Below are 24,829 nucleotides of genomic sequence, written 5' to 3' on the forward strand. Positions count from 1 at the left end.
GACCTACATTGGCTCCCAGTACGTTTCCGAGCACAATTCAAAGTGTTGGTGCTGACCTTTAAAGCCCTAAACGGCCTCGGTCCAGTATACCTGAAGGAGCGTCTCCACCCCCATTGCTCTACCCGGACACTGAGGTCCAGCACCGAGAGCCTTCTGGCGGTTCCCTCACTGCGAGAAGCCAAGTTACAGGGAACCAGGCAGAGGGCCTTCTCGGTAGTGGCGCCCTCCCTGTGGAACGCCCTCCCACCAGATGTCAAAGAGAACAACAACTACCAGACTTTTAGAAGACAGCCCTGTTTAGGGAAGCTTTTAATGTTTGATGTATCACAGTATTTTAATATTCTGTTGGAAGCCGCCCAGAGTGGCTGGGGAAACCCAGCCAGATGGGTGGGGTATAAATAATAAATTATTATTATTATATTATTATTATCAGGGATTCCCCAAACCCCCACTCCTGAGGGGAAGCATTCAAACATGCAATCCTGTGCGTTTTAGTTAGGGAGGACCAGTTTGGTTTCACATATTTTTCCAGGTGTCTGCTAGACAGACCTCTGGTTTGCTGTTCTGGAGTTTAGCAAGAACTGCACTGCGTGGTCGTGCTAATTGTGTGGTGCAGCAGTGTCAAAGCAGGGCCACAGCAGGCTAGCAGATGAACAGACTTCCCCTTATTTCTATGGAGCTCCTCTTTTCTTCCTTACCAGGTCAGTAACGTTGGATCTCCAAAGCATACGGATATCTCTAAACTGCTTGAACATGCCCTTCAGGTTGACAATAATGATAGAAGCTAAAATGGCCTGAGGAACAAGGAAATTGCAAAGATATAATAGAGAACAGGGAGTATCATAACACCCACAACACAGAAAACAACAGAAAAGCCTCAGTTTAAAGAGACTTTTATTGCATAGTTGTGAAGTCTTCAAAGGGAGATGTGGCTGTTTAGTCTTGCGTGTAAATGATAGTTTTCTTTGATATTCTATATGCCCCTCTGCTGCTGTTGTCTTTCACAAGCTAGATACATATGGCGCTGGCACATATAAAGACACCCCCTGCCCCAATAGTTAATCCCACCAACAGGTAAAATGAAACAAACAGTATACTCCTGTGCATGTTTACACAGAAATAAGTCCTGTTGAGCTTATTCCCGCGTGTTTAGGATTGTAGCCAAAAACTGAGAGCACTAAGTTTGTTTAACGTACCTTGGGCAGCTGTTCAAAAAGTGCCCCGATCTTCAAAATGGTCACTAGGAGGATGAGACAGGAGACCAGGGCAGCCACCTGCAGAGGAGAGCATAGAGATGAGTAAGTGCAAGGCTGGTTGGAGTAGAAAAGGGCAAGAACCCCCCCCCCCCAATGCACACACATACACCCTCCCTTTTTAAAACTACTGACGACATTCCATTCGTTTTCCTTGTGAAAAACATAGAGCTCCTCCAGACTTATCGAACATTCCTCCTGTTTGGATTGCACAAAGCTGACATGGAGGTTAGACTATGCCTGGTCTTTACTGAGCATTCATTCTGATTTGCTTGCAGGGTGCTTATACCCCGTTCCCATGAATCATTCATCCAGTGCATTTCCCCCTTGCTTTTCCAATCTGGAAAAAGACTGCTTCTTCTTCTTTTTTTTAAAAAAAGAGGGCATTGTTGCACTGGAGTGAGAGAGCACTTTCACCCACTTTAATTGTGCAAAGCCATGTTTCTCAGAAGGTGCTCGAATCCCTCCTGAAAAACACTTGACAGTCTGGAGCAGGGGTCAGCAAACCTTTTCAGCAGGGGGCCAGTTCACTGTCCCTTAGACCTTGTGGGGGGCCGGACTATATGAACGAATTCCTATGCCCCACAAATAACCCAGAGATGCATTTTAAATAAAAGCACACATTCTGCTCATGTAAAAACACGCTGATTCCCAGACCATCCGCGGGCCAGATTTAGAAGGTGATTGGGCCGCATCTGGCCCCTGGGCCTTAGTTTGCCTACCCATGGTCTGGAGGCACCCCTAGGCTCATGCCTTGCCCTCAGACTGCATACGGTTCCCTGTGAATGGATAGCCAAACCATCCTCAGCACATCAAGTCATTTGTGTTCTATGTTCTGTGAAAATAATGGCAGGGAGAGGGAGATTTGAACTAGGCATTTGGTGCAAGAGAGGGACGGCAAATCCTAGTTACCTAACTTAGCCCAGGATGCTGTTCCATTAGCTCCAAGTGAGCTCTCTCTGCAACCCGGGCTCCAATGCTCATCAGCTAGATTTAGAAACTGCTACCTGCTCCTACCAGAAGAAAGATGACATCTTACATTGGGGACGTACCTGGCTGTTGCCTCCAGTGCTCTCCTGCACAAGGGAGCGGGACATGGAGCAGCTGATGCTGTAACATTGGAAAAAACTGCCCACGAAGTTACTGAGCCCCAAGGCTATCAGCTCCTGCAAGAGACATGCCATGGAAAAGGGCTGAGAGTCTGCGTGGCTCTGTGGTCCAGTTTCACATTACACAGGGAAACTCATAAGGATTGACTAGGATGTTCCTATTGTGCAGCCTGCTCTTTTAAGGGCTGCCTGGCCCAAAGCCAATTTAAAGATCAAGGACCATATGTCAGGAGTGCTCTGATGGTGTTTCCTGCTTGGCAGGGGGTTGGACTCGATGGCCCTTGTGGTCTCTTCCAACTCTATGATTCTATGACCAAACACAGGCCTTGAAGATGCCTGTCAACAGCACCTGGACTGGAGACTGAGCAGGCACACAGGTCAAGGGATATGCTGCATTTCTGTCTAAAATTAATACAATCATTTCTAAGTGTGCATCTATGCATATAGTTTAAGATCTGCAAATTTTATGCACACCTGCGGCTTGTTTGGTCTTTTCTTTGGTTTCCTCACCTTTGGTGGTGTATAAATGACCAACCTGGGACTGACAGGCAGAATATATGGATGCTCCCCAAACTGAAGACCCACTTGTATCATAAGTACTCAACTATCCAACGGTAAATTAAAACAGATGATAAGATGGGTCAGGGAGCCCAACTTCTTGCAGAAGGAAGCACCTACAGATCAATGCACATCTGACACAAAGAAAATGTGTCATGCAAATGCAGTAAAAATATTATAGCACAACAGTAATTTTCAAGCTCAGTGAGACTCAGACTTCACTTTCAACCCAAACTCGCATTAGGAGACCCATTTCTTTTCTTTTCTTTTTTTTTTAAGAATAATTTTTTATTAACCGACCAATCACATCAAATCAAACCAAATTACATAAATTCCAAATTACACAGCCGAATTTTAATTTTTTGTTGGGGGTACCCATATTTCAAGTTCCGAAGGGATCCAATCAACTTCTTGCTTCTTACTGCTGTTTTAATGTCCACAAATCTAACCTTATGATGTTCACAGTACTATCCAGTCCTTTCTTATTATTTTTCCACATCTCTTGTTGTTATTTTCATATATTTTTCCTTTCTCTTTGTGACCTCTGATAGTCTCCGCAAGCTGGTTAGAACAGTTTGTAATCCTGCGTGGATATTATTTTTTTTATCCAGTAGCCATATCCAGACGTTTTCCATATAACATCACTTCCATACATCAAAACAGTCTTAGCGTCATTAATCTTCACCAATCTGCCTCCTTTCTCAAAACCTCTGAAGAGATTCACTAGGAATGCAGTCTGAAAACAAATCCGTTCTTCCTCCCGGCTATAAATCCTTTGGCAAGATGGCGACTCCGAATTAATTGCTGCGCCATTCCCAAAAGCTCTTATTGTTTCTCGGTCTCCATAAAGCATACTTTTGGTTAAAGTTTATTTCCACACAGACCTTAATCATCCTGCTTGGGTCAGTTCAACCGACGGTTCTAATGAGGAGGGGTTCTTGTAAATCATGTAAAAGAAAAGTAAAAAAGGTCCCCCCCCCCCATTCAGCCCCGTTGTCAACATACCCCGCCTTTGGTGTATCTTCATCATAAAATATTCCTGTTTCTCCAGCCCGTCGTCTTCTTTCGCAGAGGTCACTTAAATTAGCAGACTTCACTCCCCTTCTTCACTTGAAATATGTGCATTTGCTTCTTTTGTAATTAATTATTCCAAATTGCTGCAACTAGTGCGCGATCAGAGACAGCGTCCAGGAGAGCCGAAGTCCACACGGGGGCATTCTGCCTAGGGCCCTCACCCCCCTCTTTCGAATTAGGGGGTGATTTATGGGCACAGCAGGCAAGGGCAGTGTTCCCCATTTCCTTGGGGCAACAAGGGAGGCTGCCTACTCCCATAACAGCCTCTTAATTACCCCGTGTGGGTCGGAGAGATGGTATTGTCGGCCATCTTCCAATGCGCCCCCTAGTGGCCCCCCTAGGAGACCCATTTCTTAATCATTTGCCATATATTTGCATGGTGGTATGTCTCCTGCTGCAGCCCACCTAGGATCAGGCTGCGACCCATTAGCGGGTCCTAACCTGCCAGTTGAAGACCAGTGTAGGACAAGACAGAAAGAAAAGCCAGTCCATAATAAATGAAGGTTTGTGTCTGAAGCAAGTAATGTAAGCAACAACGTAAGTCTGAAGTAAGTAAAGTAAGCAATGCAAGTAAGTAATGCAATAATCCTAGCCAACACAAAGGGAAGTCCAATGATCCAATCGCTCAAAACCGCATTACTTCACTGGCTGAATTATCAGTTGTACTGACTCATACTGACTCAGCAGAATGCTGGTTATAAATCAGTTTCAGCTTATTACCTTAGTCATGAATTCCTGATAATCATATCCTGAAAATGCAAGATAAGCCACATGTGAAGCAACACCTGTACTCAGCAAACCCTCAGGAAGAAGGTTCTCCTGAAGCGCTCTCACCACCGAGTCTCCACCGTTCTTCACAGCTCTACAGTGCCCGCTTCCTCCACCCCTCTCCAGGAAATACATAACAGAAGGAAGGGTGGGTGGGGGGGGCTCTCTTTTTGATGGAGTGGGATGCGGGAGTGGGAAAGAAGTAGATAGCAAAGGCAGAGAACGCAAAGCAGCGACAGGGTAAAGGTGAAAGTAATGAAAACCAGGGAGCCAGATAACGACCAGAACCTCCTTACCTGGTTGCTGTCCACTTTGTAGCCATGCTTGAGAGCAAAGATCTTGCCGAGCGAGATAGCAATAACGTAGCTAACCATTGCGATGGCAAAGGCATTTCCTACCACCTTCTCAAAATAGTGTACTTTGGGGGCCTGAGGGGGTCTCATCCTGCAATAAGGAAACACAGACGCAGTGAGGCACTTCTGGTCCACAGACAACACAAGGCAAGGTGAGTGAGGAAAAGCTTAATGCCTCCCTGAGCAGTTCTTCTCTACCTGGAGATGGGTGTGGGTTGAGGGGGCAGGAAAGGGAGCTCAGTTTAGTTTCCTGGGGCCCAGGGGTGAGGAACCTCTGCATCATGGGCTAACAGGCCTCCCTCATCTGGCCCGAGAGGTCATTTTGGCCAAGCCATACCCTTGCATCTAATGTCATATATTTGGCGTCAGGAGTGGGGCAGGAAAAGGTTTAGCTCAGCCAAATTGTGTTTTGCAGGTGCCACTGATCAGTGGATGGGAAGTGCCTGCAAAGCCCATTGCACAGGGCTTCACAAGACCTGCCAATTGTCACCTCTTGTGAAGCCCCTTCCAAAGCACTTTGAGGCCCATGTCTGTGCCTGCATGGTTTGATTTCAAACTATGTGAGCCAAAATGGGTAATAACAGCTTTTTGCAAGCTCTCCGACCCAGATAAATTAACCAGTGCACAACATGATCAAGTGAAAGTCTGGATGAACCCTTATTATACATTTTCACCATGAGGTCCCAGAGTGGGTTACAAAATTAATATCCTCTTAAAACAAACAAGAAAGCCAACAAATATTTAAAACGACAGCACCATAAATTACAGTATTAAAGGTAAAGGTACCCCTGCCCGTACGGGCCAGTCTTGACAGACTCTAGGGTTGTGCGCCCATCTCACTTAAGAGGCCGGGGGCCAGCGCTGTCCGCAGACACTTCCGGGTCACGGGGCCAGCGTGACATCACTGCTCTGGCGAGCCAGCGCAGCACACAGAACGCCGTTTACCTTCCCGCTAGTAAGCGGTCCCTATTTATCTACTTGCACCCGGGGGTGCTTTCGAACTGCTAGGTTGGCAGGCGCTGGGACCAAGCGACGGGAGCACACCCCGCCGCGGGGATTCGAACCGCCGACCTTTCGATCGGCAAGTCCTAGGCGCTGAGGCTTTTACCCACAGTGCCACCCACGTCCCTAATTACAGTATTGGAGTAGGTCTAAAAAATATTTTCCAGCTGTCAAAGGCCAGGGAAAACAGGTGCATCTTTAGCAATCAATTGTAGCTATAAAGTAAAGATGCATCTCTCTGTCAGGAGAGACTCCAAATTCCCTCTCCCAGGACACTACCACCTAAACTTCTGAAAACAGCAGAGCTAGCAAGAGAACTTCATCTCCCCATCAACACCCAGGAAGAGAAAAACTGCATGTCCTAAGGTGGTTATGGGAAGCAGCCAGAGTGACTCACCCGCTGGGGATTTCACCCACGATGCTAATCCCAAAATTTTCATTCAGCTTGGCAAAGTAGGAGATCACTGTGGATATAATAATCTGAAAACAGGTGGCAGGGTGAGAGGAAGGACTTGGCCACATCTGAGCATTGTTTATATGTTCATCCACTTTCCCCCCCATTCAAATTCGACCAGAGTAGTCCACACTCACATGCATTTGAATTCAAATTCAAAACAAAGGATCAACTTTGATCTTTCTCATTCATGCCGGTAGCCATTCCCTTTTGTGTTTGTCCTTGCCTTCTAATTTGTTGATTCTATTACGCCTAGTAGGGACCAACAGGACATTTGTGCAGGCAGCTTTGTGCCTGCCTTAAAAAAAAAAAAATCCCCACCCAATAAGTGTGCAAAATCACAGTCAGGCAGTGGTAAACTTGCCTGTGCATTCTTCTGAGTTTGTGCAAATCTGAGGAATCAGAAGAAATATATGTATATACTGTATATATAAGGCCAGTGTGATTTGACTATGCAGTATTCTGGTTTTGTACAAATATGAATGATCTTAAGAACTGTCATCTCTTCTGCTTCTCGTTTCTGATATCCAAAGGTCACAAGTCAACTCCTATTGGCAGATCCATGAGTAAAGATGAGCAATTCCCACCCAGAGGTAGATGGGCTGCTCTGGTCTAGTGAAAGCTAAATGTTTGTAGCATATTTGTTAGGGGAGGCAGGACTTTTGTTAAGGGGGTCAGATTAGTTGGTTGGTCAGTTAGTTAGTTAAGTATTTCTATTGTTTTACTTGATCAAGGGGGGCAGCTGCTCCCCTGCCCCCTCCAGCTGCACCCATGTTTGTAGAATGAAGCCGATCCAGACTAGACTAGTCTGCCTTGACTTTCCATAATGGATAATTGCTGGCTATGCAAACACAATCAAAACTACTGAGTAGAGCCTCCCAAAATATGGGGGAGACAATTTTGCCCATTTAACTAATCTGCACTGTGCTATATAAAGGAAAGAAAGCACTGCAGAGTCAATTCCAGAGAAGAACTCCATGTTAAAAGTGAAGGTCCAGTAGCATGGCTTTCAGGTTGTCATCTTCCATTACAGATGATTCCCTGGGTTGCTCAACCACTGGATGCAGAGCAGGTAGGTGCTTTGGACCCCCCCCCAAACCTGGTACCCTCCAGATGTTTTGGACTCCCACTCTCATCAGCAGGCTGAGGCTGTTGGGAGTTGTAGTCCAAAACATCTGGATGGCACCAGGTTAGGTGCAGCTACTTCAGACATAGCCTTTTCGGTTGCAGCCCCCAAACTTAGAGCCACCTCCGAAGAGAGGACCATTTCAGTGGTCCTTATTAAAATACTGCTTTTTAATAAGAACTTAGCTCCTGCCATTTTGTTGTTTTAGTTTGTTAGTCTTCCTTATAATTGTTAAACATGATTAAATAAATCCCATTCATTTTTCCGGAAAGTTCTAAGGATTATTTAATAGCTACTACAATGTTGTTTCTTGCTAATTTACTGTTTGTGAGCCCACCATGCTATTTTTATTTTTATTTTTCTAAAAAAAAGAGGGACAGGGTAGAAATCCTAGAAATACAGAGAATAAATTACCGTGAGAAGCTCGATGGGGATTGGGATCGGAAGCTTCTTGCCAATTTTGTCATTGAGCAGCTTCACAAGCAGGATCGAAACCATGGCGACCAGAGAAGTGACCAAGGTGCCCACATTGGTATTTGGCAATTTTGAGCAAACTTCCAAAAAGGTCTGTAGGGAAGGCACAAAGCAGGGGAAGTAATTGTGAAAGAATGAGCATGGAGGAAACATGAGAGGAACAACCAGAGACCCCAATGCAGTGTAATGTTCTGCACTCCCTTCACCTAAACTCGGGGATAAATATGTGTAAACAAACCATATTTCTTAAAGGTACCACCATTTCTGCTGTGCCTCAAACCATGGCTTAGTGTCAAGACCCCTGGAATTTTAATGACCCTCCTTTGATACACACATCCTGATCTCTTTTATTGTGGGGGTTTCCATTTTTTATGCTGCTTTCTTGGTTTGTCCTCCTTATATTTCAATTGATTTGAATAATTGTTTATTGTTTAGATCCCATCTTTAAAGAATAAAAATATATATTTGCAAGGAAAAACACCAAGCAACAGCAATAAAAGGAGCCACGCCTGCGATCAATGGCGGTTATTCTTCGTAGCGTGGCATGCATAAAAGCCAACAGAGGAACAGTTTTAGTATTCCAAAATCTTTTATATGCCTTGCTGTGGGTCCATTGGGATGGAAAGGAGGAGTATTAAAGGACTGCAGACAAAAGAAAACAAAGGAGCCGATACTTGTCCCTTAAAGTGAAGTAATTCTCCTCAATCCCCAGTTGATCTTTGCTGTAAATTATGTTTCCATGAGACTTTCTCTGCTGTGGGCACACTTTGCAACCATTGTCAGTGGCAATCTGCTGACAACATCAACATTCTGCAGGAGAAAATAGGGATGTTTCATGTTTTACCCCCATTCCGATACCAAGGCCTTGTCCGCACCTCCCTACTGCCACTTCCCCCCAAGAAAACCTGTGGTTTATTGCTGAATCAGACCAATCCATAGATTGCCATTTGTTTCGATTCAGCAGTAAAGATCATGTTTCTCAGGGGAAAGCTGTGGGGCAAAGCAAAACTGCTCAGACCAGTGCCCAGGAAGCTCAGGACAAGCGGAAAATTGCTTGGACCTGAACTTTCTGGGTTCTGGACAAGCAGAATTGTGGAGGAGCCCTCTCTGTCTGACCCCTCTCTGGCCTTCCTTGATTCTTCTCTGACTGTAGTATTCATTTTCTCAGAAATAGGCTGTCCTGCCCTGACTATGGAAGCAAAGCTATTTATTAGTAAACAGACCACAACAGCTTCCTTCCTTCAAGGCTTAAGAATTTTTAATCTCACAGTGAATCTAAGTGTGCTTTTTATAGAACCACTGCGCCACAAACGTTTTCAGAAACATTTACAGTCTTCATAGGGAGTTATGGGGAGCTGCTGGTGATGGTGGGGTGGGGAGAGCTCTTCTACAGTATGCATGCTCACACCAATAACGTTTTCCAAAAGTAAAATAAAACCAAGCATCCAAAATCCTCCTAAAAGAAGCAAAGCGGAGATATAACTGGGGTAGTGATTTACCAAAGCTGCGTACCAGAAAATGGGAAACAGGTGCATTTGGCATGTATGGATTTCTGCATGCTTAAAATAGCACGGAATCTTTATATTGGGATTTATTACACCTGCCAGACATAGCTAGTGATTCAGAAAACATGATCTGAATCCCTGGAAGTCACACAAGGGAAGGCACTGGCATCTTCCTGGAAGCTGTGGCACTGCACTTGCCATGATGAGATGGGCAGAGCAAGGTGGCTCTGAGGTTGGGGTAGCTCCAGGGCAGTGGAGGCCAACCTGCTGCTCTCCTGACCTCACCCTCCCTCGCCCTGCTCCATCCTTGTCCCAGCAAACACAGCCCTGTGACATCAGGAGGAGGCCACTGCCTTCCCTCGTGTAGCTTCCAGGGGTTTAGATTGTGTTTTCTGAACCTCTCTGTGGCATGAGAGGATGAGTTCATTCACACAAGCTAGAGGAACAAGCATGTATAAAAATGGCATGTGGAACATGGTTAAGAAAGGGCAGGAGTCATTGGCACCCTTGGGGGTTTCCCTCCCAATGCAAGTAGCAGCCTCAGGGAGATGATCAGTGCTTTTTTTCTAAAAAAATGTTTAAGGGTACTATCAGGGAACTGCCATCAGTGTCCGAGGGAGAGAGCAAGCTCCGAAGGGATCCCAGAGAGCGTCCCGGGAGTGGGAGGGGCAGCCCATCTTCTGGGGGAGAGAATCAGCGTAGCTCCAGTGGAGGAGGGGGGGGGAGATGGGGGAATCAGCGAGGCGATCCCATGACTCCTTGCCGGGGACCAGCAGGGAGAGAAGGGGTCCTCCACTGCCCACGCCCTCCTTGCGCAGAAGGCTTCCGCGCAGGGAGAGTAGGAGGAGACTGGGCGTCAAAGAACTTCTTTGCTGGAAGAAGTTTAAGAAACGCCCACTGACGGATTCTGCCAGCGATTGAGACGGCCACGGGCGAGTGGCTGTCCGGACAGGAAAGGTTCACTCAGGCAACCCAGCCAGATGTTGGGACAAGCTTACGCACGAGCAACCCCTAGAACCATTACAGGTACTCTCATTTTGACTCAAGAAAATCACTATTTTATAGTTTAAATTGGGAAAAATAAATATAGTAAATGAACAAAAGTACAAAGATCCACAAAACGTTTAGGGGCGTATGCGTACCCTTGCATCCCCCCAGAAAAAAGCACTGGAGACTATTATTGTTTGGACCTCACGGCAAGTGGGGAGGAGGGTTTAACTCTCCTTTTCTAATGCTGCAGTCTGGCTGCTGTTTGGTAAACCTGCCCAACAAACAACAACAAACAAACATGCATATTAATAGCCTCCGTAGATTAATGGGTACTGCTCCGGCGGGAAGGTAAACGGTGTTTCCATGTGCTGCTCTGGTTCGCCAGAAGCGGCTTAGTTATGCTGGCCACATGACCCGGAAGCTGTATGTTGGCTCCCTCGGCCAGTAAAGAGAGATGAGCACCACAACCCCAGAGTCGGCCACGACTGGACCTAATGGTCAGGGGTCCCTTTACCTTTACTTTAATGTTGACTTTACATCTAGCATGTTGCTAAGATAGCTTCCAGCTCCAAAAGATTTCAAACTCCTCCACCGACTCCTCTCTAGCCTAAACCTGCCCTTTCCCGGGCCCAACTGTACTTACATAGATTATTGACAATGGCCCTGCATACTCCTCCACAGTCACCCCAAAGACGTACTTCAGCTGGGAGATCAGCACTTGGATAGAGGCCGCTGTGGTGTAGCCCCGCACCAAGGGCTCAGAAAGGTAGGTGGCCACAAACCCAAACTGAAGCAGACCAAGGGCAATCTAAAAAAAAGAAAGCAGAGGGAATAAGATCCAAATGTTGTCTCTCACACACAACTCCCTTCCAGAAATCTCCCTGTGGGACACAGTAGATCTGGGGGTGTATTGCAGAGGTATCTTGCTATGAAGCCTGCTGCGACTTGCCAGAGACCCAGGACAGAAAACAGAACATAAGATCAACCAGTTCTGTCCCTGTGAGATGGGGCCAAACATAAAGGCTTATTTAAAAGCCTGTCAGGTTGCAGGAGAAAAACCTGAGACTTTAGAACAGGGGTAGACAATGAGCTAGACAATGTTGCTGGACTAGAAAAAGTGCATTATATTAGGGAAAATTACAAACAAAACCAAACATATTAGAAGAAATATGCATGGAAATGTACACAACCTTGTGTGTGAACTTATAAAATATATTTACAGTGGTACCTCGGGTCACATACGCTTCAGGTTAAATTCAGGTTACAGACTCCGCTAACCCAGAAATATTACCTCAGGTTAAGAACTTTGCTTCAGGATGAGAACAGAAATCGTGGTCTGGTGGCGCAGCAGCAGCAGGAGACCCCCTTAGCTAAAGTGGTACCTCAGGTTAAGAACAGTTTCAGGTTAAGAATGGACCTCCGGAACGAATTAAGTACTTAACCCAAGGTACCACTGTACAATAATCACAATCTAATGGGGAAATGGGCTGGACTGAGCTTCAGGCTGTAAAAATGATGAACGAAGACATAATTGACACATTCATTCATTTCTGCCTCCTTTGTTGAGAGAGAACATGCACACTTTTGGGTCCCACCACTCACCTGAAATATGCCGACCAAGAAGGCGAGTGCACCCACCAGTTCCACTCTGGCAGCATCCCTCAGAGTCTCATTGACAATGGTGACATTCGTACCGTTATCCGCCTCCATGTACTTTCCGCTTGGTTCCAGTGAATCTGTCACACTCCCGATCATCACAGAGATGATAGCAAATGGGCCTGTGAGGAGGAGACAGAGGCTTGGGCCAAGAGATCAGCTACCTGTCCAACCTTGCACCCCACAAGAATCCAGTCCTCTTTTGTCACAAGCTCAGTTGGCTTTGCTTAGCCATCCACATCACCAAGATGGCAGGATTTGCATTGGGTGCCAAAGATCACAATTTAGGGCCAGAAGAAGAAGATCCCAGCTTCCTGCCTTTAAGGGTATTTTGATGATGATGATGATGATAAAATAATAATAATAATAATAATAATAATAATAATAATAATAATAATGCGACAAACCATCAAACATTAAAAACTTTCCAAAATAGGGCTGCCTTCAGATGTCTTCTAAAAGTCAGATAGTTGTTTATTTCCTTGACATCTGATGGGAGGGTGTTCCATAGGGCAGGCGCCACTACCAAGAAGGCCCTTTTTGAACAAAGAGGGCTTGTTCCCTTACACCTCACCAGTCACCTGGTTCAAGATAGCAAATGAGTCTTGTGAAGCAGGGCAAGAGGCAGTTAAGCCAACTTAAATTAATTTGAAGATGCGTATACAATACTGCCAAGTGGAAAATCAGAAGTCATTATTTCCTTTTTAAAAATTTCTCTTCTTATCTCTTTTAAAAATCTTTTTTCTCTATGATTTTTAAACTATGTTCTTTTTTGTTAACTCTTATCTATATTTATGTTCTCTGATGAATGGAAGATGAGAGGCAGGGCAGAGAGGATTTCCCAGGTTAGGAGGCTGGGGAAGAGAGGGAAGCCCCCAGGTGAGATATTGGGATGTCTTACCTCCCTTGGTGTGGATGAAGAATAAAGCTATAACCTAGATAGAAGGTTTTGTATTTTCCTATATTTTCCTCTTCTCTTCCATCTTCTTCTTCTTACACTTTTTTTAACGCTTTCCCTTTTCTATTTTTCCTCTCTGCTTTGCTTTTATTGTAGTCTTTCAATAAAAACTGAACTCCTACGCAGATCCCAGAAGGCCTCTTCTCCCAGCATCCCCTGCTCACCCACAGAGATGTGCCTGGAGGTCCCAAAGAAGAAATACAGCAGGACGGGATAGAAGGCTGAATACAAGCCGATGACAGGAGGCAGCCCTGCTAGAAGCGCATAGGCCAAACCTAGGCAAAATAAAGGCAGGTACCTTTGCTTAGAATGCAGGCTCCACTGTATCCTAGGCACCCCACTCAGACGTGCTGTAGTTCTATCCACCCACCAAGCCTATGTATGCAGGCAACTTACATGGCCTCCTGCTATTTCCCAGCATGGTTTAGTGGTTACAGTGTCAGACTAGGAGTCTGGGAGAAGCAGGGTTCAAAACCCCAATTCAACCATGAAGCTCACTGGGTGGCCTTGGGCCGGTCTCTGACCCTCACCCGCACCTACCTCACAAGATTGTGGTGGGGTTTAAATGAGGGGTGGGGCCCATACACACCACCTTGGAGAAAAAGGTGGGATAGAAATGCAATCAGGTTGATAAATAAATACGAGTCTGTCTCAGAAATTCCAGACTGCACCCTTCACCTACATCCCCTTCTCCTCATCTAGCTTTTTTAGCCAAAGCTTTGTTTTCCCCAAGGTCCTCAAGGCCGTATTTCCAACAGTAACTTAAATCGGAAGCATGTTTTCATTTGGGTTCCCTGTCCAGTTGTGTTTTGGTATCTGGCAGCTCCTCCAATATTTGTGAAAGTTCAGTACAGTATAGCAGAAAGGCATGGCCTCTTGAAAATCTGGTGTCAATGGCACACCCAACGCCAGGTACACAGACAAGGACCTGTCCACTTAAGAATGAAGCACAGAAGGGCCACAAAACCTGAAGGAGGCTCTTTGCTCTCCAAGAACAGGGGAAGAAATGGATGACAGTCAGGGCTGTCATCAATGGCCTTGTGGGGTACAAGGGTTGAGGACTGGCTCCCCGAAAGCTTACCCTGAGGGAGATGCATGATTCCTACACTGAATCCTGAGATGATGTCCCCTAGCAGCCAATCCTTGACTGGGTACCGCGGTAGCCATTTCAGGATGGGGAAGAACTTGAACAGCAAGGACTTTGCAGTCGAACCTGAGCATCTGTGAGGGAAAAGTGCAAAAAGGCATGTCTGAGAGGGAAGTTTGGTCTTCAAACTGCACTGTGGCCCAGCAATGGAAGAACTGGGAGGTCAAAAATACCCCGTTCTATCTTGGGCATGCCTCTTCTTGCAAGAACATGACTGTCAGGGAACTCCCATTGGAACAGGGGAGGGAGGCAGGGGGATACAGAGAGCCTCTGACTCTTCTCCAGCGGTAGGGAAAGCCACACCTCCAGTGCAGCAGAGGCGGAAGGGGCCAGCCAAGCGAGGAGAGGGCTCGGAGATGATACTGAGAGCCCAAGCACCTCATCTAGCCCGGCTGGCCAGAAGGCAGACGCGCCGTTTCCGTTGCCCAGCTTGCGCAGACGGGTGAAATGTAAGGAGGGGAGGTGGAGATTTGGGGTGTCTAAGTTCTTATGTTGGGAGAGAAACCAGAAGGGGCCACTCCTGGAATCTGCAAGTGACTAAGACAGACATGAACTCTGTGGTTCTGCACTGTAAATAGTTTGCACCAATAAACCTGTAAAAGACAGGTCGGAGTCCTGCCTGGTTACTCACGAGTAACCACCAGCAGCGCCTAACAATGACTGTTAGCCAGCAGGTGTCTCCTTCAGAGACAGAAGGGACCAAATTCCACACCTGCAACATTTGGGCAGATGTGGAGGCTAAAGGAGGCAATGAAGGAGGTGGGACTGCCCCACCTACCGCAAAACTACTCATGTGCAAAGTACAGTCTCTAGCTGTTCCTGCCCCTTTCGGTTTAGGGACTTGGCCAGGAGTTCAGCAGGGCTTGGGAGGGGAGTCTCCAGACTTGAAGCCCTCCCACAGGCCTTCTGACTGGTAATTGGTGGAAGGAACTGGCTAAAACCCAAAGATTAAAATCTTTAAAGTGGTAGAAGCAAAAGCGCACAGCACCCTCCATTTTCAGGGTTGGTGTACATGACTGTGAGCCACTTCAAAGGTACAGTCCATATGCACATAATATAGTCCTTTGAGGTCTGTATCACTTGTGACTGCAGAAGAGAGTCTCACATCTTTGTCCATGGAAAAAGTCCTTGCAAACTTGCATATCAAGGACAGGGTCCGTCTAAAGCCCCTTCTCACAAAACGCCATTATTCCATGGGAAAGAAGGTTTATTTTTACAAAGGGAACATGCAATGCCCTCCACTACCAGCACCACACATTCACTGCAGCCCTAAGTGGAATGACTTTAGAAGGGCAATATCTTGTCTGATGCATGTTCTCTGTGACAAGAACATGCATTGAGGCTTTTTTCTTTTAAGGGAGACTAGTGGGATCCGTGACAAAATGTTGCAGCATGGAGTGCTGTTGTTCATTGTGTCAGCCAGCCAGCCAGTCATACCCTCCTCCATGATGCTCTATTCCATACCCCCTCCACCGAGATTTCAATCTATTGCCCCCACCCAACAGTCAGCATTCTGTAACCACCATACTTAGCTGTCATTAGCCCTCTGGGTGGTTTCCTGCCCCTTAAGGCTTTTTCTTTTAAAAAGCTTTTCGTAAACCTTGGGTAATCCCCCAAATAACTCCTTTTTGTGTGATGGTGGCATTTTTGGCTCTATAAGCAACAGCACACATTTTTTGTCACATATTATCACACAAGCATCAGAAGTAGAAAGAGCAAGAAGGATAAACCAATGGAAGTGACTGGTCTATCGTCATCCTGGTTTCTAGTCAAGTCATTCTTCTTTTCAGGCTATGTTAGATCCCATACATTTGAAGCACATAACTTACCCCAAAGAATCCTGGGAACTGTAGTGTTTGGAGTTGTGGCTCTGTTAGGCTGAACTACTGTTCCCATAATTCTTTGGGGGAAGTCATGTGCTTTAAATGTATTGGTATGTATACAAATTCAGGGCTTGCAAGTTCCACAAGGTGCTCTATAGCCTTCCCAAAAAGTCTCTTTAGTGAACTATAGAAACATCATACCTTATCTTCTGGATCTTGGTGGAGAGAGAGGTTGAAGGAGCCTCATTTCTCAGGCCAATCGTCTCTAGCTCAGCCTCAGTCAATGTATGATGCTCGGCCCTAGAGCGGCACGACACTTCGTTTTCTTTCATCTCTTTGGCAATAATGCCACCTGGTTTATAGACTCACTCTGAGGCTAGGAAGAGGGGAAGGAAGCAAGAGGACCATTAAGACCACCTGCCACTCTGAGAACTTTGCAACCTTGGATTCTGCCACACATTTTCTTTTAAATGGGCCTGGGAATAGAGCATTTAAAATAAATACAGTATAGGCCAAGGATGTGGAACCTGTGGCCCATCTGTGGTGGTGACGGCACTGGGCTGTTTCACCTAAAGTGCCACAACACTTGGGCCATTAATACCCAAAGGCTCCAGCCAACATGGTCAATGGTCAGGATGATAGGAATTGTAGAATCATAGAATAGTAGAGTATGGAAGGGACCCAAGGGTCATCTAGTCCAGGAAGAACATAAATGGAATGTAGAGGTTCCCGTTATATGAAATTGTGGGCAACTTATGTCATGCAAGAATGAAATAACACAACCTCTTTAAAATAAAGATAATACAGTGGTACCTCAGGTTACAGACTCCGCTAACCAAGAAATAGTACCTTGGGTTAAGAACTTTGCTTCAGTATGAGAACAGAAATCACACAGCGGCAGCAGGAGGCCCCATTAGCTAAAGTGGTACCCCAGGTTAAGAACAATTTCAGCTTAAGAACGGACCTCCAGAATGAATTAAGTTCTTAACCCGAGGTACCACTGTAACCACTTATCTGATGCTGAGCAAAATGTTGGGCCTCTGGCCTATAACTCTGAGAAGTCAAATGAGGTTTCCCCTGGCAGATCAGGAAAAATATATTACCGTTTTAGTAGCTTCCTTTTTAGTTACAATTTTACCTGAAAGGGTTCCCAATGAACCATCCTTTCAGGGAACAGACAGGGCGAAGCAGAATATCTAAGTGCACATGATCACAGTGTGACCTTATGACCCTCGACAGCTTCACCCTTGTCCTCTTAATTATCCCAGTGACCTGAAATGTTTTAAACTGCGATGCCAATAAAGGTATTTGATTTGCAAATGTTGTTCAACAATAGTCCTAATATACATTTTTAATTCATTTTGATATTATTATCCAATAATATTTGTAAATGAATATAGACAGACAACAATAATTGTATATATAGAAAGATTTATTTGTTTACAGACATTTTATGGAAAAAATTGAAGAACAATTATATATAAAGTGGACAAAGACAATGCGAAAAGTTAAAGACAACATAAAAGACGAAAGGGTTTTCCGTTTTTCGATGCGCTTCACAGGACGAATTTCCCTATGGGCTTGCTTCGCAAGACGAAAATGTCTTGTGAGTCTTGAGATTTTTTTTCGCTCCCCACCCCCTTTTTCTAAGCCGCTAAACCGCTAATAGCCTTTTAGCAGCTAATCCGCTAATCCCTTAAGCCTTTAATAGCCGCTAATAGCCGCTAAACCGCTAATAGCGCTAATCCGCTAATAGGGTTGCTTCGCAAGACGAAAAAACCGCTAGACGAAGAGACTCACAGAACGAATTAATTTCGTCTTGCGAGGCACCACTGTATGTGTATGTATAGTGTGTAACTAAAAAATCAATAAAGATAATCTATAAAAAAAGGTATTTGATTTGATTTGATAATCAATTATCAGATGTCTGAAGGCTACCGAAGGCCTGACCATTTCCTGAGCTGGCATGCTTGCGAAACAGAGCAGGTGCATGACCCCATATAGTTCAGCACAAGTGTTAAGGGAGGAAGCAGCAACTGAAGTTTGAGGAGGGAAGGGAAGGATTGGGGAAACTGTGGCCCTCCAGATGTTGCTGAACCACAACTCTCATCATCCAGATCTTTGGCCAGGCTGGCTTGGACTTACTGGAGCCACAGTCAAAGAGGTTCCCCGTGCCAGAACGAAGTGAAAGTCTTCCTCTGGGCAGATTTAAGGCCCCCGGCCCCCAGAAAGATCATAGGCTGGCAGCAATGGCCAAGCATCAGGCATCTAGAAAGCCTAGCTGCCTACTGTTATATTAATTATATTAATTCATTCATATACAATTGCTGTGTGGGCACTCAGTGTTTGAATGGTAAGTCTGTGGCAGCAAAGCCCACCCTTGTTTTAACCATATTGTACAAAACATCTCGAAGCAATAAAACATATACAAACAATTATATATATGAAAACAGCTTTAAATCCAATACATATACAAAGTCAAGTATCTTCAGAAGATGAAGATGGTGCTGCTGTAGGAGAAGGGCTGTAGCTCAATGGCAGAAGATCAGATCCCAGGTTCAAATCCTGACATCTCCAGGTAGAGTTAGGGTCAGAAACCCAGAGACCTGCTACCAGTCAGCGTAGACAATACTGACCTAGATGGATGAATGGTCTGACTCAGTATAGGGCAGTTTCTTATGTACTTCTATGTAAGAAGCTGCAGCGTTGTTTTCAGAACAGTTGTGCAGTTCTTTAGGTGCAGCACAGCTAAGAACATATTTATTGCTCTCCAGTTTGTGAGTTCAAATAGTATTCCCTGCCGTACACATTTTTTATAATGTTTTTAATTAACAGCACAAAGTTCAGCAACTCGTTATATGCCTCTATCATTTCATGCACAGGTTGACTTGGAACGGCCTGCCCTGCTGCGTATCTATAACCATCTGAGGTTTACTTTATGGGAACTATAAAATGATGATGCACATTTCCAATATGAAATTGAATGCATATTTTAAAAGCATTGTTTATATTTACAAAGGAACCGGGCTCTCTAAAGAGTGGAAGATTTGACACTAGAGTTGTCTTTTTAAGAGACAGCTTTTTCTTCGCACGATGGAGAATTCATAAGGGTACTCTTGTTAATTGTGGGACTCAGATCAGTGCACAGAAGTTAACACCTTCATCTTCTGGCCTCTGGGCTAGTTTTACGATTTAACAATGTTATAACTTAAGAAGACTCTGATAGCATATATGACTTGTTATGCTGAAATTTTTATTGCTCGTAAAAGTGTTGTGAAATGATTGTTTGTAATGAGACTTAGTAGTGATCCTAGGGCTGTGTACACACTATTCATTTAAAGCACTTCTCCCTAAGAGTCCTGGGAACTCTTTTTCAAGAGGAAATGTGCTTTAGATGTATGGTGTGAACAACAACAACAACAACAACAACAACAACAACAACAACAACATATTTATACCCTGCCCATCTGGCTGGGTTTCCCCAGCCACTCTGGGCGGCTCCCAACAGAATATTAAAAACACTATAAAAATCAAACATTAAAAACTTCCCTAGAAAGGGTTGCATTCATACAACAACAACAACAACAACAACAACAACAACAACAACAACAACAATTTATTTATTTGTACCCCGCCCATCTGGCTGAGTTTCCCGAGCCACTCTGGGCGGCTCCTAATCGAGTGTTAAAAACAATACAGCATTAAATATTAAAAACCTCCCTAAACAGGGCTGCCTTCAGATGTCTTTTAAAGATAGTATAGCTGCTTATTTCCTTCACATCTGAAGGGAGGGTGTTCCACAGGGCAGGTGCCACTACCGAGAAGGCCCTGCAGCCTATCTGTTTCATTGGGAGTAAACAAAGCAAAACAAAAAATTAAACCAAGTTAGCCATATGGCCAATGTACTACCTTGCAGAGAAACTCATGAGAAAATGATCTCAGTTAATGCCCTAGCTTGCCCCTGCCCACACCCTCTCTCTAACAGCTCCTTGTCCCTCCAATCTGAGCTCTATAACTGGGTATAAAGGTGGCATTAACTAAGATTTTATTTTCTCCTCAAGAGGATGCAATTAAGGACATGCCTCCCTGGGCAACTAGATGCCATTTAAGGACAAGTCTAGGCGTTGACTGAAGGAGCAAGTGAAAAGGTATAACTTGAATTGCCCTAAAGTTAGACTCTGGACTGCAGGCATTAGCCATTTTGGAAACCTCCCTGGGCACTTGAGGACACAGGCAAGTGGAACTGCACTACATAAAGGCAGGCGCACAAGTTTATGTCTGATGACTCCCCACTAGGTACTATTACAAGGAGAAACTGCAGGGCACGTTAGATACATCTTTCCATCCCATGTGCAGGGTCTGAATAATGAAAAAAGCACCAGCTAGAGTGGGAGGGAGGAGACCGGTAATGAATGAGATTTGGTGATTTACTCCCATTGCAAATATCAGCTTCAGAAGAGGGATTTTCTTAAGAGCTCCGCAGTGGAGAAAGGGGCTAAATCCCCTCCTTGTGTCTGCTCTGAGCCTGTTAATTATTAGCACCCTCAAAGGAAGATATTCCCTTTTTAAAAACATGCAGATTAGGCCTTATCCACACTTCCTCTTGTCATGCTGCTTTCCCCTGGGGAAACTGCTCTTCAGTGCTCAGCCGGGGCAAAAAATGGCAATTTGGGTTTCCTTCAGATTGATGATTGTTCTAATTTATCGCTAAAGAGCAGGTTTTCCCTGGGAAAAGAGTGGGGAAAGGGGAAAACTACTCATCCCTGTGCTTTTAAGGCATGGGACAAGCAGAAGTGTGGACAAGCCCTCTGACGCAAAGGAGTATTTGACCCCATACCTAGTTTGGCCCTGATAAATGTAGCAAAAAAATTACCGTACACTGGAGGATTCCTCTGACAACAGAGAAAGGTTCCAATACCACAAAATGCAATATAGGACCAGGACAATGTGGGGAATCTTTGGTGGTCCCAGGCTCCCCATCTTCTCCATTTGGATTTGGACCCCAAAGACCACAGGAACTTGTGGGTGCATGGAAGGTGTTGTAAATAAAAATATGCCCTTTTCCCTTATGGGGTATCCAAGAGCCCATATAGAGTCCTTACATAGGTTCCCTATTGGTAGGAGATAATAACATCATCCTTAGCTTCCAATTCCCCAAGCTCAAGCCAACATGAGATAGGCTTACATTGCTGTTAAGCCTGCAGGTCTTTTGGTCACCAAACGTAATAGAATTCTCAGCCATCTGGATCAAATCACAATTCACAGAAGTAGTTGTGGTCAGCCGTGACAATTCATCTGGCAAGTTTATATTTATACTATAGATTTTTTTTATTTGTCTACAAATACTGACATGGGGCTACTAGGGAAAATAACATTTTTTTGGGGGGAGTAGGGTGCTGAAAGGGAGCACATTCAGTCATTATGTTAGGAGCCCACCTAGACATTTCCATAAAAGGACACAAATTTGCATAAAATTTGCATATGGTAATATTGTTATGTGCACCCCAATCTCTAAGTGGTGAGAGACATCGGGGTGCCAGCACTTTCCTTGGAATGAAGGTCAATGAAAACTGGTATATTGGTTTTATTTACACATCTATGCAGGCTGCGCATAAGATGGAAGAGCTCACAGCATTAACTCTCCAACAGATCTTGCTCCCCCATTAAGTTTCCAGGGAGGGTCCCAAAGCTATAGCTTTGGTTTCAGCACAGAGAGCAAGTCAGGTCTCTGTGCCTTCCTAGCCGAGACAAGAGAGACGTGCCCTGGACTTGGCCTCCAGCCAGGTGAGGGTGGGGGATAGGGGAGGAAGAAGACCTAGCCCCTCCTTATGGAAGCATCACTAGATAGTTGTTTCTATGGCAACACATCTGTACTTAGCCTTAGGTACATAAGAAGATCCTGATGGATCAAGCCAAAGGCTCATCTAGTCCAGCATCCTGGTCTCACAGTGGCCAGCCAGATGCCTGTGGGAAGGACCAACTCTTGTAAAAAGGATGCTCAACGTGCTTGGTTAGGGCCATTAATGTAACAAAAAAAAAACCTAGTCTGTCCATTTTCAGCAGTTCCTTCTATTACACACTCCCATCTTACAGATATAGAATCCCAGGTCTGGAGGGACCAAAACATATCATTCAAACCACACGCCCCATCCTATAACACTACACACACATAAATGAACTATAATTTAAATAATAACCCAATGCACCACACCCCAGAATAAAGACCTGTGCACCTGCTTCAGCCAATCCCAGTTACCTGTTGAGTGTACCTCTATAAGGCTATATAAACACTGCACCTATAAAGCACATTTGAAGCACCTCCTTCAAAGAATCCTGGGCACTGTAGTTTGTTCAGGGTTGCTGGGAATTGGAAACTACAGTGTCCAGAATACTTTAAGGGGGGAAATGTGCTCCGAATATACTTTAAAGTATGCAGCCAAAGCTAGGTTTTCAAATTTCCACACTAGTTATATTCACAATTTGCATTTTAGGTGTATGATTGGTGAGGAGGACAGCATAGCTGTGGCATTCAGATGGCAGCTAATCTCTCTCTCTCTCTCTCTCTCTCTCTCTCTCTCTCACACACACACACTCACTCCATTCTGTCTGTACCAGTGGCTCCTCCTTCCCTTCCCTGGGGAATGCTAGAAAGGGAATCCCAAGAATCACCCTCTTACCTGATGTGTGATAAAAGGCAGAAGGATTGGCAACGTGTGCTGTGGCCGGACGGCTCTCTAACTGTGTGCTCCCCTTTGCTCACTATTAATACCTGACGGTGATCTTTGAGACACCACTCCCTCCTTGGCTCCCTTGCTGTTAAGTTGACTGCACTACGTCTTGGGTCGCTGGGTTTCCGTTCGCCATAAGCGCGGCTCTTGGGCTTCCTGGATCTGAGCCATGGGGTGAGCAAGCTGATGGACTCATTGACCCGAGAAGAGAACCTAGATATAATGGACACATGAACATGCTGTAGAAGGAATTGAGGGGCAGGTGGGGCTCAGCGACATGGGAATGGAACACATCTAGGAGAAGGAAAACTCTGATCCTAAACAGCCACCTATATCTGTAATCAATAAAATGGTGGCCATTTCTGATCCAGATCATTGCCTGTTTCCAACAAAGCAAGAGTCCGTTTAGTCCTAACAAGTTAGAATTGTTGAACATATCCATCTTGTAATAACACATAAATCTTAAAATCTAAAGCGTCTAACACAGTAATAGTTCTTAAACATTTATTGTTACAAATTTTAAAAGGAGAGCTTTTGTTTAACCCAAAATGTTACCCAGGTCTGTATGAAAGCTCACCTGCTGACAGTGCAGAGGTGGTGGGATGAGTTTTGTTTCAACTTTTATGACTCTCAATTTTGTCATGTTTGCATACTTCCTACACAAAATGTATTCCATTTTTTCTAGACTAGTAATTGATAAGCCAAACTTCAGGTACACGTTTGACCTTCAATTATAGATTGACCATCCAACAAACTTCAGATAAACTCTGGCCTTGATCATTAAAATTCCTCAAATAACCCTTTGACCCTTAGCAACGGGGATTTAACTCAATACTCTTTTTTTTTTGCACCCAAAGCCCCTTGTGAATTTTTTGCTACCCAGAATTCATTATGAACTGGCTTTGTCTTTGCGTCCCCCCCTTAAAGAAATCACTATTCTTTGCTTATTTACACCTCCAAAGACTTAGCCATCCTGAATGACCATTCTCATTTGCTTATACTATAGCCTACCTTTATAAAATAAGGTATTTTCTGTTTCTTGTTCAGAGATGGATTGGTGCTGTCCTCTGTTGCCATTCTTAGAATTCCAGAAAAGCTAAACAGACTCTCCCCTTAAGGAGACTTTTTGTTTTGTTTTATTTGGTTCTCATTTAAAAAACAAAACGAAAACACAGCTGCTGGATTTTTAATTATATATTTTATTGTAGTTTTTAAAAATTGTGGGATGTTAATGAATAAATAAAAAAGGGAAATTTACATTTGCCCTTCTTGAAGCTTCTTAAGAAATGTGGGATAAGTAACATTGAATAGGTTGGTTTCCCCCCCTTGGTGTAATATGGAGCCTTTTATTTTTGGTACACCTTGTGCCTCTGATGGTTTCAGCTATGAACAGTGCTTTTTTCTGGGGGTACGCATACCCCTAAACATTTTGTGAATCTAAGTTTGGCCTCATTGAGAGGCAGTATTTCAATATGAGTAGGAAATTGAGAGTACCCCGAAACCTTTTTAAAGAAAAAATCCACTGGCTATAGGTTTATTTTTCTGTATATCTTGAAAGTCATGTGCACCACACACCTGCTCTCCCCTTTCTTATGATGCTACTCTCCACTTACCTGCCTGTATCTCATTGCAAATATCTGTGTAACCAGTTTTATCATATTTTTTGGTGAACGAATATAACAACCCATGCCAGCTTTGGTTTGGTTTGGTTTTCATGTGTTTATTCCAGGAAGTTCTATTTTATTATTTGGGCTATATGGGTAACATTTAGTAAAAATACTTTAAAAAACATTTTATTTCCAAGTTACCTTGGGATAACCCTTGGGAAATAAACGAACTATGAACTGAAGA

At 44.5% G+C, this 24,829-nt stretch overlaps 1 protein-coding gene across 1 annotated transcript in view; it reads right to left on the reverse strand.

The window, feature by feature from the left end:
* SLC26A6 (solute carrier family 26 member 6) overlaps positions 1-23,017 on the reverse strand; it is a 37,236-nt gene extending 14,219 nt beyond the window's left edge. Inside the window, exons 1-12 of the mRNA XM_083419840.1 lie at positions 22,928-23,017; positions 16,452-16,626; positions 14,362-14,501; positions 13,445-13,555; positions 12,269-12,444; positions 11,310-11,474; positions 8,112-8,264; positions 6,515-6,597; positions 5,059-5,206; positions 2,306-2,419; positions 1,197-1,274; positions 699-794 (exon numbers count right to left, since the gene is read on the reverse strand). Of these exons, the coding sequence (XP_083275966.1) occupies positions 699-794; positions 1,197-1,274; positions 2,306-2,419; positions 5,059-5,206; positions 6,515-6,597; positions 8,112-8,264; positions 11,310-11,474; positions 12,269-12,444; positions 13,445-13,555; positions 14,362-14,501; positions 16,452-16,582 (1,395 nt within the window). The 5' untranslated portion in view covers positions 16,583-16,626; positions 22,928-23,017. The remainder of the gene's footprint in view (positions 1-698; positions 795-1,196; positions 1,275-2,305; positions 2,420-5,058; positions 5,207-6,514; positions 6,598-8,111; positions 8,265-11,309; positions 11,475-12,268; positions 12,445-13,444; positions 13,556-14,361; positions 14,502-16,451; positions 16,627-22,927) is intronic.
* Between the last annotated feature and the right edge of the window lie 1,812 nt (positions 23,018-24,829).

The sequence above is a fragment of the Podarcis tiliguerta genome (assembly GCF_965153285.1).
Source record: "Podarcis tiliguerta genome assembly, chromosome: 2".
In the NCBI taxonomy this organism is placed as follows: Eukaryota; Metazoa; Chordata; class Lepidosauria; order Squamata; family Lacertidae; genus Podarcis; species Podarcis tiliguerta.